The sequence below is a fragment of the Paroedura picta genome, chromosome 7 (genome assembly GCF_049243985.1).
Source record: "Paroedura picta isolate Pp20150507F chromosome 7, Ppicta_v3.0, whole genome shotgun sequence".
NCBI classification, from domain to species: Eukaryota; Metazoa; Chordata; class Lepidosauria; order Squamata; family Gekkonidae; genus Paroedura; species Paroedura picta.
In genome coordinates, this window is record NC_135375.1 from 73,037,439 (window position 1) to 73,055,690 (window position 18,252).

Sequence of the window (18,252 nt, forward strand, 5' to 3'; positions counted from 1 at the left end):
AAAGATTATATTAAGGATAAACACTACAAGAGTTTTGTAACTCGCCATGGAAAATAAAACTGTGACACTGTTGTAATTCATGAGCAAGACATTACATCTTCTTTTACTGACTGTAAATAAATCTGTAAATAAAGAAACCATTTTGTTTAAAACACAGGCCTGTTTTTTCTTGCCTGGGCATGTCCCAGTGGAAGGGGGGGGGGGTTTACCATAGCTTTTCAATTTGCAAGGGATATTAGTACAATCCTATTAGCCCCAATTGGGGGGGGGGGGCTCTTACGCACACAACAGAGTATTGGAGGGAGGTTGGGATACCCAAAATTATATAAGCCCCATTTACAGCAATAATAAAATATAAGCGCTTACCAGAATCCAAAAGCAGGCCATGTGGGACACATTGCTGGAGTGAGGGGGTGGGGTGGGGTGGGGCCTGGGTGAGGGAGGAGCATTTCCATGGAGCCTGCAAATCACCTGACGCCAACGGCGAATCATGGGACAGCTTTTACACAAAGGAGATTAGAATGTTTTAAAGGGATTAGCGCATCTGTAGGCTTCCTCTTTCTCAGTTCCACAGAAAGGAGCCAGCATCACCATCTCCATAGCTTGGCTCTTTCTGGCCATTCAGTGTGAAACCAAGGCAGAGGCAACACTAGGTAAGTTTTTAATGCATATTTTCCTTTAGTAATGGGTAAATTGAATTATGTAGGAGCAAAATGATTTTAAAAGTAACTGGGGTAAAAGCATAGATTTAAATGGGGAGGCCTTGCTTGTCTGAAGCAGCAGAATAAAGTTTGAGTCCAGTGGCACCTTTAGACCAAAAAAGTTTTATTTTATTTCATGGGCACCCACATTTTTTCTCTGTTTCTCATTTTTAATGTAGTGATAAACTAAATCAATACCCCACAATGTTTGAAGGGAGCCCTTCCAAGCAACCAGGTATGTTTTTTGTATATTTAGAATATTATTTTTTGGCCCATGTGGGCAACTGTGGTTCAATCATGTGGTTCTACCCCTAAGTTTATCCTTATTTTGCTGTTCCCCCATTTAGTACAAAACAGCTCGAAAGAATCTAAGACTTTATCCAAAGATGAGGTGCTAAGAAGGTTGCAGTCAGGTATATTTAAACTATTTGAAATGCATGATATTTTCACAGATTTGGGAGATTGGGGGGGGGGGTGATGAAGCCATGTGATTATTTCATGAGAATTTATTTCTCTTGACCCCCTAGATGATGAGGATGATTTCATTCCTGAATCCTTTATAAAATATCGCAAGCGTTGTAAAACTCCACAGGATTCCTTTCAGAAAAAAGAGACAGGCTCCAAAAGCAAACGCCCGCAGAAAGGTATTGTAAAATAGCTGGTTTGTATATTTTGTTATGCTTGTGATAGACATACAGGGAGATGTGTGTAATCAGCCCCATTTTTTCTCTCTCCCACACAGAAAAAATATCATCCAAACAAGCCTCAAATTTTTCCACTCTGTATCAACCCCCCTGCTTGGTCTTACAACCTGAAAATACCAATGCCCCTGCCCATTTGGTTCAGAACTGCAGCTCGAAAGAATCTAAGACTTTATCCAAAGATGAGGTGCTAAGAAGGTTGCAGCCAGGTATATTTAAACTATTTGAAATGCATGATATTTTCACAGATTTGGGAGATGGGGGGGGGGGGTGATGAAACCATGTGATTATTTCATGGGAATTCATTTCTCTTGACCCCCCTAGATGATGAGGATGATTTCATTCCTGAATCCTTTATTAAATATCGCAAGCGCTGTAAAACTCCACAGGATTCCTTTCAGAAAAAAGAGACAGGCTCCAAAAGCAAACGCCTGCAGAAAGGTATTGTATAAATAGCTGGTTTGGATATTTTGTTGTGCTTGTGATAGACATACAGGAAGGGGTGTGTGTAATCAGCACATTTCTCTCTCTCTCCTCACACAGAAAAAATATCATCCAAACAAGCCTCAAATTTTTCCGCTCTGTATCAGCCCCCCTGCCTGGTCTCACAACATGAAAATACCAGTGCCCCTGCCCATTTGGTTCAGAACTGCAGCTCGAAAGAATCTAAGACTTTATCCGATAATGTTGTTCTAAGAAGGTTGCAGACAGGTATATTTAAATATTTGAATTGCATACTTTTGTGATAAAATGCAGGGAGGGGTATGCTAAAAATACAATTTATAAGGCCATGTGTGAGGAACAAAGCCGGGAAACTTATCTTCATTTTTTTCTCTCCCAGACCCAAATTTGTTCTGTATGTATACATGCCCACGACTGGTCCTGAAACCTGTAACGGGGTGCAAAGCAACAGAGCCAACTCCCCTGAAGCAGCAACAGATCTGCGTGAAAGAAACATCAAAACCAACCAGCCCAAAAGAATGCGGTAAACCACAGCGAACACTCAAACACCAAACTGCACATAAGCGTAAACAAAAGAGCAATGGTTCTGAACACCCCCGCAAAAAACATAAAATAGACACTACTGATACTGAATCTAAAGTATTGTGTGACATAAGAGCTTTGGTTAACAATTATTCAGACCCTAAGGTGACCTTGCAGGCCGTGCGTAATCTTATTGGCACCACTTTCAAAAATTCAGAAACTGCTGAAGCCAGTATAAGTGCTGATAGGGGGTTCAGGCAAAGGGGGGTTGGGAGGGTCATAGGGCAATTGCCCACACACCAAAGAAAAAGCAAACACTTGAAATTGAAAAAGCTACGGCAAGGAGTAATTCTCAATAGCCGGAAAAATGAAAAAATGGTTAAGTCTCGACAAAAAGAATATGAATCTCCTGACAATGGCAGAAATCCTGAGAGACCAGACAATTGCCCCATTGGCTCTGAGGAAGAGGCTCCCACTACTTCTCAATTAGATATTAACCACGCAGCCACCCCTGTATGTGACCCTCCTGAGGAAATCCCCATAGAACATCCTCCACAAGAAGTTCCCCAACCTCCTGATATGCCAAGAGTTTACCTAGAAAGGCTTGGACATTGGGAAAGGCAACTGCAGTGCTTGCCAATGGATCAATATTCAGAAGTTTTCAGATTTGTTAACTTGGAGCAGTTAGGCCACCCAATGCTAGCACAGGAAGCTATCCGTCAATCTATACAGCAGCTTCTGAATGAGATGGGTGATAGAGTGCAGGAGGGAGATTTAGTTCAGCTACATCTTGATGGAGGGGGTCTAACTAATCCTCTGCGATCCGTGAGGAGGCCATTGGGTGGATTCCCAGCTGATGATTTTATTAACCAGATGGCAAACCTCATGCAGAGTAACGCTGAAATCCATCTTCATGGCTCCCTGCGCTTAGTTATGACTGTAATTAGAAACAGAGGTGGGAAAGGAAGGAGGGTTATAAGTACTGTCCTTTACAGTGAGGTTATCCATAAGAAGAAGCACCACTTATTAGATCCTGATAATGTAAATGGTAACTTGTGCTTTGGTATAAGTCTTTTGGGTGTTATGGAAGAAAAACTGGTCACCATTCCAGAATTAGCCCAAAGTGCCCGCCAATTGTATAGAGATCTTAGTTTTTCTGATGAACAGAAAATATTACTGTCTGATGTTACCACATTTGAAAGTCACTTAAAGGTGAATATAGGTGTTGTGCTACATAGTGGAAAAGGCTGGGAAATTTTTAGATCAGGCCCCCCAGCATACCCCCAAACATACTTCCTCTTGCTACATGACGAGCACTATTTTGGGGTGAAAAATATAAAGGGTTTTTTTGGCCAAAGAAATTACTGTGCTGTATGTGGCAATGTTTATAGCCACTCACACAACTGTAAGTATAGATGTCGCTTATGTTTGGACCCCCGATGCGGTCAGCAGCTTCAGCAGCAGCAGGAGGAAATGTGCCCTAATTGTAAAGTATATTGTAAATCCAGAGTCTGCTTAGAAAGGCACATGGCTTTGTCAAACATATGTAAAACTAAAATCTATTGCAAATCTTGCTTAGCCTATGCCCCAAAGAAACATGTCTGCAGAGTTCGTTGTTGTAAACAATGTAAGGATGTTGTCGGAGATATAAACAAGCACTACTGTTTCATGCCCCCTATCAAACATTCTGAAATAACAGAGAAATACATTTTTTATGATTTTGAATGTATGCAAGAAACTGGCATACACATACCAAATTATATTTATGCAATGGGTTTAGAAGAGAGTGATACCTGGGAATTCAAAGGAACTGACTGTGTTTCTGATTTTGTTAAAAGGTTCATTGCCAAACAATTCAGGGGTTACACTTTCCTAGCCCACAATGCAAAAGGTTATGACAATTACTTTATAATTAGACAGCTTTTGGCAGAGAAGATAGATGTGGACCTCATCACACAGGGTGGCAAACTGATGTGTGTAACTGTTAAGAAGCTGAACATCAAGTTTCTGGACAGTTTAAACTTTTTGCCTATGAAGCTGGCCAAAATGCCACAAGCCATGGGTTTTGAGGGTTGCAAGGGCTTCTTCCCCCATTTCTTTAACACTGCAGCCAATTCTAACTATGTGGGTCCATTACCTAAGATGGAGGATTATGGTATTGATAACATGATGGCAGGTGAGAGAGCCGCGTTTATTTCCTGGTACCAGGAAAACCAAGGCTCTGTATTTAACCTCCAAAAAGAACTGGCCTATTACTGTCAGCAGGATGTTAGAATCCTGAGAAAGGCCTGTCTCCTGTACAGGGGAGAAATTATTGCCATGTCCTCAGTTGACCCTTTTAATTATATAACTCTTGCAGGTGTTTGTATGTCCATGTACAGACACATGTTTTTAAAGCCAAGTACAATTGCCCTGCTGCCACACGACCATTACCACAGACAAACAAAGAGATTTTCAACCTCTTCTATACAGTGGCTGCTATATCTTGAGCATAAAGAAGGTTATGAGATACAGCATGCATTAAGAGGTGGCGAGTTTCAAATAGGCCCTTATTTTCTTGATGGTTATGCTGTAGTTGGAGGGCAGCCCACAGCTTATGAATTTGAGGGTTGTTTCTTCCATGGCTGTCAAGAATGTTTCAGCCCCACTGACAGAAATCCACTGACAGATTCATCCTTTGGTGACTTATACTATAGAACACAAAGGAAAGAAAGTTATTTGAAAAGCCAGGGGTTTGCAGTTAGGATCCTGTGGGAACATGAGTGGAGGGACATGGTGAAGTTTGACAGCGAACTTAGAGCTTTTCTGAGTGAGAATAAATTCCCATCACCTCTTTGCCCCAGAGACGCTCTCTTTGGGGGCCGGACAAATGCTATTTGTCTATATTACAAACCTAAGGTGGGTGAAAAAATACACTATTATGATTTCACCAGCCTGTACCCGTTTGTGAACAAGACAAAGAAATATCCAATTGGACATCCGCAAATTATTTATAAGGACTTTGCCCCATTATCTGAATACTTTGGCATTGCCAAAGTTAAGATGCACCCGCCTCGAGGTCTCTTTTTCCCTGTTTTACCCTTCAAAGTGGAGGACAAACTACTATTCCCATTGTGTCGCACATGTGCTGAGACTAAGCAGAGGGTGAGATGTGGGCACTCTGCTGAGGAAAGGGCTCTAGAAGGGACATGGTGTACTGTAGAACTAATGAAAGCTATAGAGAAGGGGTACAGGATCATGTCAATGAGTGAGGTGTGGCACTTTGCAGAATCCTCTGAAGAACTGTTTTCAGATTATATTAAGCTTCACCTCCGCCAAAAACAGGAGGCTTCTGGTTATCCGAGCTGGTGTACAGATGATGAAAAAAAGGCAAAATACATTGCAGATTACTTAGAGAAAGAAGGTATTCAACTGCGTGCCGATCACATAGCTGTGAACCCTGCAAAGCGGCAAATTGCAAAACTTTTTCTAAATTCTTTGTGGGGAAAGTTTGGTCAGCGTTCAAACTTAGTAAACACCAGCATAGTGAGGGATGCAACCCAGCTTTTAGAATATGCCTTTTCTCCAAACTATGATATTTCTGGTTTTGATGTTATTGATGATGCAACAGCAAGTGTCTCCTGGAAACATGCAAAAGATACATTTACTTTATCAGGTAATACAAATGTCCTGATTGCCTGTTTTACAACTGCTTATGCCCGCCTAGAACTTTATGATTTACTAGACAAGCTTCAAGATCGTTGCTTGTACCATGATACTGATTCTGTGATTTTTGTGAGTAGGGAGGGGGACTGGAATCCTCCTTTGGGTGATTATTTAGGCGATCTCACAAGTGAGATCCCGCCAGATGAGCATATCACAGAGTTCACGTCGGCTGGGCCCAAAACCTATGGATATACTCTGTCAGGGGGTAAGGCATGTATGAAAGCCAAAGGAATCACACTCAATGTTTCAAATTCTGAGAAAATAAACTTTGAAACATTGAAGGATCTGGTACTAGATTATAGCCCAGAGCAGCCTCCTAAAGAGATCCGAGTCCAGCAGCCCTCCATCATAAGAAACAAAAATCAGTTTCTCATTGAGACAGGGCCACTTAAGAAAACCCTGAAAGTTGTTTATGATAAGAGGTTCCTTGTGGATGATTATAAAACCCTGCCATATGGTTTTTAGAATGGACGTGCGTTGGAAACATCCATTTTCTGCAGTTGTGGCGGGGCCTAGCAACTGTGGCAAAAGTTTCTTTGTTAAAAACATTTTGGACAATGCCCAGCATGTACTTTCTGTAATGCCTGAAAATATCGTGTATTTTTATGGACTTTGGCAAAAGTTATTTGAAGAACTCCTTTGTAAGTACCCATTTGTAAAGTTTGTTGAAGGGTTGCCTGAAATACTTAACGATGATCAGCTGCTGCCTCCTAATAAAGTAAATATGATCATAATAGATGATTTGATGGACTCTGCTTGTGAAAATCCTGAGATTGAAAGGGCCTTTACTAAATACGTACATCACCGGAATCTCAGTATTTTATTTATTACTCAGAATATTTTTTTCCGTGGAAAAAGCAATAGAACCATCAGCTTAAATACCAAATATCTGGTACTGTTTAAAAATCCCAGGGACAAATTGCAGATTGCAACATTGGCTCGTCAAATGTACCCTGGAAAGTCACAATTCTTTCTGGAGGCTTTTGAAGATGCCACACAAAAGCCTTATGGATATCTGGTTGTGGATTTAAATACTTCTACACCAGATTCTTACAGGCTAAGAACTGGACTTTTCCCACCGGAGTGGCCTGTGGCATATGTCTTAAAAACAAAACAGACCTCCACTGCATACAAAAGGAAACCGCAAGTCCCTTAAACATCCTGTTTCCCTGAATCCTCTGAAGAGCAACATGTCCAGACGGATAAAGAGGAATTTGGCTCTCCTAAAAATACTTATCAAGGCTTCGCCGCAACAGAGGAAAGCAGTTCTTTGCTCAGCTTCGGATGATCTGGTTGCAGCAATCTCTGAAATCGCTCTCAATACTTTAAAAGGCAACATCCCTCTATCACCGCGCCAAGTATGCGTACTGAGGAAGCGGCGGACTTTTATTAAAAATCTGAGTAACAAAAGAATATCTCTGAAAAAGAAGAAGGCGCTGGTCAAACAATCTGGGGGCTTTATAGCGCCTCTGTTAAGCTTTGCCATTCCCCTCCTAACTAGCCTTCTAACAAACCAGTAATGGAATATGCAGAAAAAATGTACCTGGTTCCTAGCCACCAGTTGGAACACTTAAGGAATCCACCGCCCCTTAAAGAGGAAAACATCAGAACCACCACAATGCAATCCTTAAATACTGAAATGAAGGGGGCTCTCCAAAGGCAAGATTTATCAGAATATGACAAGGCCAAGCATTTTGAAGCACTGCTTCAAAAGTATTTGGCTCATGTGAAGCAGGGGGAAACTGAAAAATCAAAACTTAGCCTGTTTCTGCCTACACCAGAGGTTACTTCTGCAGAAAGCCCTGCAAGTTCTGACGTGGTCTTCCAAGAAATCATAGACACCCTGCCTGCTAGATACAAAAGCCGTGCAAAGGTGCTGTTCAACAAAATGAAACAAAACAAAAATATTTCTTCTTGGGATGACAGTGGAACGTTTGTATACAGAGGGGAAAACATAAAGGGTTCTCATTTGATGGATTTAGTGAAGGCGATTACTCAAACAAATGACCTGTCTAGCCATAACATACCAAAAGGCTGGGAGGTTTTCATGAAAGCCATGGCTGAAATGAACCTCCCATCTTCTGTTGTGGGTAACCTGACTAATCGCCATTCCTTGGAACATCTAAAGAACCCAAGTCCTGGTACAGGGACACCACCGCTTTCTCGCAGAGCTTCTAAAAAGCGTCAAGCTACAACACCGCCCAACTGGATAAGCTTGTAATTATGTAAAATAAAATTTCTTTGAAATTGAACTGGTGTATTTTTTTCTTAAAAAAAAAAAGACAGACAAAAGTCACTTTTAAGCCCTCATGAGGGCACTTTATTGAAAGTCAATATTATTGTGGTGTTGGTGAAACATGCTGCAAGAGACACATGCCTGGGGTTGTACAAAGAAGTTGGGGGCAAGCCTGGACATGCCTTTCTTGTTTTTTACAAACTGCTCCACCATTAGGTCATTCTGTGCTAGATCATCGGAGTAGAGTTCTTGAATTTGTTCAAAAGAAAGCCCCTTGCTGCGCAGCTGCAGAAAGAATATGCAGTGATATCCACAGACGACAGAGTCAGAGGCTTGCAGTTGTCGGGGCTGGAATACAGTCTCACTGGCATTTTGCCTCAAGAATCTGACAATAGTTTTTGGAAATAAGGGGCTGTTTGGAGGGTGTCCATAAGAGTCAAAGAACTCGCCACGTCCATCCTTTTCCAAGTATATGGCAAGCCAATGTTCTCCAGGGAGGTTGTGGGGGTGGGTGTTCACAACTAGCCCGGCAGGTCTTCGATGCAGTCTTTGTTTGGGGAGCCAATCGCTTGGAAACACTCCTGAGAAAGTCTTTTTAGTGTAGTGGTTTGTAGATAACACAGCTGTTAGCTGGAGGGTGTCCATGTTACATATAGTCAAATAAAACGTTTCGCCTATGATTTATCTCTATGACATTGTCGAAAACGCCATAGACCACCATATTGACAGTGTGAGGCAATGCTCTAGCAAAGCGCACTTCAGCTCGCAGGTTTCCAGTTTTAATCAAGGAATAGTGATCTGCACATTCCTGATCTGGGGAAAGGTCAAAAGCAAACAGTGTGTAGCCACTTGCAAACTCCTCACGGTTCACTAACAAAGATCTGTCTTTCATGTGTTTGCCAGCTGCCTGAACCAGATGCATGTATTCCCTAACGCAGTTTCCAGCACCAAAGTCAGGTTGCAACGGCTTAGCAGGTATCTGTTCACCATCCATGTAGAGTGCCACAAAATTGATATCATAATGCTTAAAGTTAAATGGATTTTTATTGTGGGCCCCGCTGAAGGAATCATTATCCACCAGGCCAATCACTAACAACTTGGGCAATTGCCCCAAAAAGAGATTCTCCTGGTTGCTGACACGACTCCCAGCAGGGATGCTAAATACTTTCATGCCCACACGGTCCACAGGGTATTTTGCATTAGCTGTAAAGAGTGCCTCTGCGTGGCCTAAACGGACACCAGGAGCTACTCGTACTTTCTTTACAAAAAGGGAAGCAGTCAAGATCTGTAATTTGCAAGCCCTGTTCAGATCATCCGTCATGAGGCAAAAGGCATCTTTGCTGCGTGTCAGTTTAATTTTCACATCCACTCCATTTAGCATAAGTTTTTCTTGAAAAAACAAGTCACTGTGAAGGCGGCCGAGCAGATCTACTTTTCTGCTTTCAGCTGTGAAGGCGGCTCTTTTAACAAACCCCTTATTATCTCCATCCAGGGCAGTTGATTCATGTTCTCCATGGGTGTCTTTGTAAAACAGGCCTGAGGAGAACTGAGTGGATAGGGTGTCTTCACTATAATTGAGGACAGCTTCTATAAAGGCCCTGTAAGGGTAGCAGTTGTTACTCTGGCTGACGAGACGGTCCCCCAATGTCACATCCAACTGGCTAAAGAGGCCGGCGATCGGGTAATTCACCAGACTTACCCTTGCACCTCTGTCAAGGTTTGTCCCATCCTCTTTGACAATTTTGCAGCATAGGTAAAGCAGGGTGTTATTTAAATCCAAGTAATCTTCACCATTTCCAGCGATGAAAAACTCGAGTGGCGCTGTTTCTGACAATGCTGCTAGGGGTGGGACTTCAATATATAGGCACCTCTCAATGCTAGTTTGCGTAGGTGCTATTTGGAAAAGGTCTAATTCAGATTTCGTGCATTCTTGTGACCCGTCATGAATAAAAGCCATTGCAGTTTAAAATATATTTCCGGGGCTCGGAGGTCGTCTTCCTACCCTTCTCTTTGCCTTCTGCTTCTGAGGTGGCCGCCGCTTAACAACCTTCCTTTTAGCAGGTCGTGGGGGTCCGGTAAGTTGCACACGTGATGCTTTTCTTTTAACCCCTCGCTTTCTTGGAAGGTACATGAGGCCTGACCCATCTTGCGGTCCAGGCGGACTCACTCTTTTCAGAACAGCTTCAGAAACATGACCTACAACGTCTTTAGCAAGATTTCGGGCAGCAGATTTCACATGGGGCTTTATGAGCTCAAATCCCCTTCTCAAAAGAGGGACAGCTTTTCGAAAAAGGCTCCGGAATATGCCCCCTACCCCTGCCCCATACATAACCGGGGCTCCATGGTAACCAGGGAGAGCATAACCGGCTTGGTTCTTGTAATAATTCCTATAAAGTTCTGGGTCTCCATAGCTTTTTATAATGACCATCCTGGTGAGCTTAAAAGAGCAGGCTTTTCCGAGGACGAAAGTGAAGCTTCACAATCACCTTACCAAAACGAAATGACACGTTCTTGTTCTGGTCAGTCTTTATTTCAATAGTGATGGTATCTATGTGTTGCTTATTCACAGGGACATAATGAGGCTTGTCATAGATGTTGTTGATACAGTCACCGGTCTCCCCATGGACAGGAATACAGCGCAGTAATGGTACATATGCATCACCCACAATTTGGTGGTCCACAATATCTGTGTAAATGTACAATGTATTGAACCCCCCTGTAATGTCCGCTGTGAAGCGTACTTTTTGGGCAGGCTTAAGCGGAAATAACCCTAAAATATGTGACAATTCTGTAGTAGCTGAAAAACTGCAAGTAGATGACGCTTTTAGAGTGACCTTCCTAAGCACTCTGTCATACTCCAGGCTCAGTTCAGCGGGTCGCGAGTGAGACTTTATAAGGCTGTTGATTTTCTCAATCAGAGCAGGAATGCTTGAATAATAGCCACTGGGGAGTTTGAAAGTCCAGCGCTTCTCCTTATCGAGGATTGTAAAGGCGGCATCATCATTCAGAGCATACCAGCTGTGAGGATATTGTATCTCCACCAACCCTACATCCCAGGCCCCTGGTAGGTCAATTGGCCGTGCTAGACGGATGGTAAAGGCAGAAGCAGTGTTCTGTGGGAAAACCGTGGCGCATGCATTGCTAGGAAGGGTGATGTAAAATCCGCTGTCAGCCATTTTCTTCCGGTGCAGGCTCACAAAGTTGAGAAGCAGGAACCCAGCTGTTAAATTTATCAGGCCACCCTAGCCACTTCACTAGCTGGTATTTTCTCTTGCCTCGTCCTTTTGATGCTAAGATTTTTTCAATTCGATACACTCTGCCTCCTTTAGTTTTAACTTTCTGTAACTCTTCAGGATAGAATGACCCTAGGACAGGATCTCCAGCATAATCTTTTAACCGGTACACAGGTCTGTGTCCTCTTGGGATTACCTGTTCCACTATGAATATTTCCCCCGTGTAACTCTGCTCATATCCCTTTGCAAAAAGTCCTTTGCTTTTAGACACTCGAACATGGTCCCCTTTTTTAAAAAAAGGCCTCTCTCCCTCCTTTTCATTTGTTCTCACATAGTCTCCGTAAACCGTTTTCCAGACTGTCTGTGCATTAGTTGAGTTTACATCCACAGGGCGGGCCCTGATTGTCCTGTGAAAACTGTGGTTGTAACTTTGTATGAGTAGCGACAGCACGTCAATGTATCTGAATGTATTGTTGGCAGTAAAATACCTCCACATTTTTGTTTTTAAGGTCCGATTGAAGCGCTCCACAATGGCAGCTTTGACTTCATTATGGGTGAAAAAGTGGTGAACTCCGTGCTGCTTTAGCACCCTGCTTACAGCCTGGTTTAAAAACTCTTTCCCCTTATCTGTTTGGAGCTTAGCAGGAATTCGATTCTTCTTAAATATATCTTTAAAGGCTTTGGCCACCCGCTCACCTGTCTTGTCTTTTAAAGGAATGCCCCATGCAAATTTTGAGAGTATGTCAACCACTGTTAAAATGTACTTGTAGCCATCATTATATTTAGAAAACTGTTGCATGTCCACTAAATCAGCCTGCCATTGTGCATCCAGGCCAGAAACTATGGTTTTGTTTCTCTTAAAGCGGACCCTGGCCTGCTTATGCAGAGTGTAAGCATCTTGTTCTGAAAGCCAGGTAGTAACATTTTTTCGAGTAAGAGTTTTGCAATGCTTTTTGGCTTCCTGGAATAGTGGGCTCACGCCACCAAAACTCCCTACTTCTCCAGGTGTATAATATATATGCCTTAAGACTCCCTCTTTGTCATGCATCTCCATCACTGCCCCCTCTTAGCCCCAGAATGACCACACAAGACTAAAAAACAAACACTTTTATTGTAACAAAAACTATAGCTTCCTCTTCAGTTTCCCCTTTTTTGTCTTTTTTGTCTTTTTCTTCTTTTTCTTCTCACGTGGGGTCACACTGGTACAAAAACACGATGTGCAAGAGAGGTTCACGTTAACAGGGTTACCGATGTGCAGATTTCCAAAAGCCTGGATAAAGCGCTCATCAAGCTGTCCAAACAGAATAATAAACAACTGGTAAGTGTAATAGAACTCCTCAATGGACTCCCTAGTTTCATTATACAACCCACAAACAAAAACACTTTTTTTACCTGTTTACCTGGGCATTGAATGCTTTGTCTTCCATTTCCATGGATTCATTAAAAGCCTCGTCATGTTCTGTGTCCTTTTGAGTGAATGCGTTATTTTCCATTTCCATGGTTTCATTAAAAGCCTCGTCATTTTCTGTGTCCTTTTGAGTTTCCTCATCTTCAGATTCCTCCACAGGATTCCGGTGCATGCAACGCAAAGGATTGGGTATCCCCAAGTCCGCCTCATCTGCAATATGGCCTGTAACAGGATGGGTTCCCCAAGATGGTAGTATAGTACTTTCTATGTTTGCAAGGCCATTTACTTCAGCAGTTGTAGGGCATTTGGCCAAGCTATCCATAGTTGCTGTAGGGAGGTTAAATACCAGGCACCTCATGGCAGCATTAGGTCTCAGCATGGGTGGTGGGGTGGTGAGGATCAGGGGCCTGCTAGGAGTCTCCATGTTTTCAGCAAGAGCCGTGGTGAGTGTCTGCTAGCACAAGTGGCTTCTTTCCTAAAATCACTTCTTTGGGAGGGGGAGGGGGGCTGTCCCAGCCTCTTTGCTATTGGCCAGAGGTGACAGGGCGTGTTGCTAGAGGGAACACATGGCCGTACCTGGTCATCCCCATTGGTTGTGACGCAGTAGGGAGGGTTGGTCTATGCTGCACGTCACTTCCAACGCTGTCACGAGGGGTGTAAAAAGATGGCTGCGTTTGCGGCGGGAGCATGGTCTGTGGAAATTGTTTCCGGGGCAGAAGGTGGGGGCATGACACCATCACTTCCAGGGAGGGGGTGTACGTGGCATAATGGCAGCACATCCGGGGGCAGGGGGCAGGGGGCAGAGGGCATGATGACGCCACTTCCGGTGTCGTCAGGGTGTGTGTGGTGTAATGGCGGCACATCCGGGTCAGGGGTGCATGGGTGGGGCATGTTGATGGCACTTCCGGTGACGTCAAGGGGGCGTGGTGACATGGCGGCACTTCCGGGGCATGGGGCACAGGGCGGGGCATGACGACGCCACTTCCGGTGACGTCAGGGGGCGTGGTTATGCAAATATGTTAATTAGTATGCAAGGTGGTGGGCGGGGTTTCAGCTCATTATGCAACGTGTACCCTTTTACTACTTCTTATAAAAGGAGGCCAGCTTGATGTTGTTCTGTAGCTCATTGGCCCCAACAAAATGCCTTGTGGAAGAGCTCCGTTTTGCAGGTCAGCTCTTGAAGGGTCCACAGCTCTTCCAGAAGCTCATTCCAACTGCATTAACGCTGTGGGGGGGGGCTGGTAGCCGGGGGTCTTCTCCCGAGCCCAGGAACAGCCTCTTCCCGGGGCCGAGAGAAGGTTTCGAGTCGCGGCCGGATGCGTGGGGAGGCCTGGGGGGGAAGCCCTTCCACGGCATCCCGGAGCCTCAGGGCTGCTTCTCAGAGCTGGGGGGGCGGGAGCACTGTGCTGGCCCCGCCCACCAACTGCCCGGCAGTCCCTGGCTGGGGTGGGGAGGGGGGTTGCCAGGAGCGCTGACTCCTTCCTTCCTGACTTACTCTTTTTCTCTCCCTTTCTCTCCCTCTCACTTGCTCGCTTTTGCCCTTCCTCTCTTTCTGCCTTTCTTCCTTTCAGCCTCCCTGCACCCAGACTCACAGCCACTTACACTTCTGTAACTTCTACTCTTCCCCCCCTTGTGACTCGACCCCCCCCCACCACCACCCTTCCACCCCCGCTCCATTCCCTTTCAGGGCACCTACCTCCCCGCCTGCCTTCCTCCTAGCATTCCCTTTCCCCTTCCTTCCTCTCCCAGCATTCACTTCCTCCTTCCTTCCTCCCTACATTTCTCTCTCTCCTTTCTCTCTGTCTCTGCTTCCTTCGCGCCCTCTCACTTGTTCTCATCCTGTCTTCATGCCTTTCTTCCTTACTTTCATCTTCCCTTCTTACTATCCATCCACCACCACCCCAATTCCCTAGCGCCCGCTGTATTTTATTTACAGTGGGCTTAATTTCTAATCTATGAATAAAGCAGCTGTGACCAACAAATATGATATGACCAGCAAAATGCTAGCCAAATGAAGTTTTTTTTTTAGTTTTGAAGAATTTACATTTCAGTCTACCATCTGATCCCTTTCATGCAAAGGGTGATGCAAATTCCATTCCCAGTAGGCTGGCTGCTTTTAATTAGGAGTCTCAGTTGAAGAAAACACAGCCCATGAAAGGAGAATTAATTACATAGGCTGATATTTAATGCAACATGTTAACAGCTGTGATAGTGTGGGCTATGTGAACAAGCTGATAGTGGTATTCTTTACAGAAGCAACAGTTTCAGTGATTGATAAAGTTTGCATCTGTATCTGTTTGCATCTATAACTTTTTTCTCTCTCCAAAATACATACAGGAAAATGTAGGTCCTTCTTTATTGCATTTCTTCAGAGATTTTACATCAGTGTGGTGTGGTGCCTTCTTGTAATCCTAATTACCCATTCAGTTTACAAAGCTGCTTGGATTTTGCCTTTCTTCTACTTATAGCTCCCTCTTTATCTTTTGCAGAGCCTGTTCCTGGTCTCACATGAGTGGAAGTACCTAATGCCAGAAGAATGCAACCCACAGCAAAAACTTGCTTCAAAAAGTGGAAGCAAGGTATTAGTAAGGTGACCAGATTTTAACATTGGTAAAGTGGGAGACCATTGATTAAAAATTTGGTCTATATGGAGCAACAAAAAGTTTAATAGAACACATAGAACGCAAAAATAGTATTGTAATATATATATATTTTTAAATTTCAACATAGGTACAATTTGCCAGGTGGCCACCTTACATATTAGAGCCAAGCCTGTGTATATGTAATGCAGATTACTCATACTTACTCAGATTCAAAATTGTTTTAGGCACAAGAGCCCTGCAGACAGATAATTGCTGCTCCAGCTATGCAACTCTTCATAGGACACTACAAGTGGAAAGCAAGGGTGTCTCCAGAGCAACTGGATGCATTGGACAGAATGTACAGCACACGCCCAATACTCAGAAAGGTGTTCTTTACTGCTCCAGAACAGTACAGTTGATGTTGTTTATTTCTACATATGTTTATCTCTACACAGTGCTTCATTGTACCTGACTTTGATGTCTCCAAAAGCCTATAAACTAGATAGATATACCTGCTTCTCCCATATGTTCCTTCCCAGGAATTAAGATCACTGGAAAAGGCCCTCCTGACTTTCCCAACATTCAAAGAAGCTTGTTTAATGGGTACACAAGCGAGGGCCTTTTCAGTGGCAGCCCCAAGATTATGGAACAGTCTCCCCAAGGAGGTGTGCCTCACCCACTCACTTTCAGTCTTCAGGAGACAGCTGAAGATGGTTTTATTTAGGACCAAACTTGGTTAAATTTACTAGAATTCCTGTGATTTTAAATGTTGGGAGGGTGTTTTAAATGTATTTGATCTAATTTGTAAACTGCTTTGAGCTCTGTAAGAAAGAAAGATAACTAATACAAATTTTAAGTAAACAGACTAATGGAAATTGACTGTCACCTGATCTGTATAAACCTTCATAAGAGAAATTATCTCCAAACTTTAGCTCCTGGAAATACATTATTTGTCAGTGCATTGTATTTTTTTCTAATTGTTGTACAGATTTTTTTGCTGTTTTTCCTGTTTTCCACTTGTTACAGGAATATTACAGGAATATATTTGAGGCCTCTGTGTGTGTGCGTGTGTGTGTGCGATTGTGTGGTGACCCGTATGATTTTCAAGGCAACTGAAAAACAGAAGTAGTTTGCAATTGGCTTCCTCTGCCAAGTCTTATATTTGAGACCCAGGCAACATTTATATTTGGGAGAGAGAATTTCAGCAGTGCAGTCACAGCCTATCATGCATACTTTCAGTAACACATTGCATGAAGCAGCTGCCTTGTAGAAAATTAAACAATGCCGGTTTATTTTCAGCCACATGCAGGAACTGCTGGGATCGATAAGCTATGCTGAAATCAGCAAATGTGCTTTGTGTATTCCGCTAACTGGTTACAGAGGAAGGTATGAGTAAATGTCACTTTGCCACTAAGGAAGAGTGATAGATGATGCTTCACTGAGGCATATTGATTGCATGTTCTGAGGCTTTGTTAAATGTTATAGAAAGCAGTTTATTCATTTCATTAACAGGCATCCTCATGCTACACAGCATGTTTTGTGAATGAATCTTTTGTGATGTGAAGGCTTTTCTTAAACCATCTGATTTTATTACAGGAACAATTCATTCATTTTGCTGTTTTTATAGATTTTTGTGCAACATGTTTGTTTTCTGAAGGTGAAAATCAATTCCCTTTGCCCAGAATCCAGGCAAGGTCTATGACAATGAATTGGTTATCACCTGAAAACATTTCTTAGGGGAAATCTGCCACATGATCTAAGCAACAGTTGTGCTACACGAATACCAATCAAAAATCATGGACTAGCCTCCTCAAAATATATGATACCAGTACTCCAAGATGACATGCAAACCAACAGTAATACAAGAATGTTGATCCTAGCAATTAGCAATTCTCCTCTCAAGGACCTACATTTTGAAGGGGAGGGGGACTCCATAGGATCCAAGCCGTTCTATCAAGATCCACTCTGCCCAGGAGGCAAGAAACTTAATTTAACATGGCTATTCTTAAAATTGTCAATATCAGTAGTGGTGGAGACACCACATGGAATGAGTTTTCCACCATCATCAAATCACCCCCGAAATGTACCTTTAACAGAGAAGTGTTTGATGGATACTGTGGAAAAATTTTGGCTTGCAAGAGGAATGGTGAGGCCCCAAAAATTGAGTGGCTACACTACTATATAACCCCCATTCCTTTGCAATATAAAATGATTCCACAGTCAATGCAGAAAGAAGCGGCTTTGTATCCAGAAACATTGAGTGATGACACTGCTAAGCATTAGAATTCTTATATGTCTATCTTTTAAAGATCAGTAAATTCCATTTAGATTTGCCTTTTAAACAAGTTTACTTACAGCTGAATGCACTGATGTTCCCTGTGACTCTTCCTTGGTCTTCACACTTCATCATTTTGTTTTTATATCTGCCTTCTGTTATGGTTGATCCACACATTCTCCATTGTCTTGGGTTTCAGATACCATTTTCTTTGCTTGATTTACTCATTCTCTCTCTTCCCTTTGGCCAATGGCATACATTGTTATTTGGGGGGGGGGGTTGTTTTTAAAACATCTTAACTTCTATGGTTTCCAGATATCACGTTTTCAGCTCTGGCACTATCTCCTTATCCAGGAATCATTATCCTCCGTTACACTGTCTATCACATTGTAGTTCAGTATAGGATGTCCAGGTGTTGGACAATGTT

At 43.1% G+C, this 18,252-nt stretch overlaps 1 protein-coding gene across 1 annotated transcript; it reads right to left on the minus strand.

Moving 5' to 3' along the window:
* Positions 1 to 8,973: 8,973 nt before the first annotated feature.
* LOC143841929 (uncharacterized protein F54H12.2-like) lies at positions 8,974 to 10,284 on the minus strand. Its single transcript, XM_077346480.1, has one exon. The coding sequence runs from the start codon at positions 10,282 to 10,284 to the stop codon at positions 8,974 to 8,976; it is 1,311 nt and encodes a 436-aa protein (XP_077202595.1).
* Positions 10,285 to 18,252: the final 7,968 nt, after the last annotated feature.

Bases quoted from the DNA above. Each gene is read 5' to 3' on its own strand.
- LOC143841929 (XM_077346480.1), bottom strand. From the start codon at position 10,284: ATGGCTTTTATTCATGACGGGTCACAAGAATGCACGAAATCTGAATTA.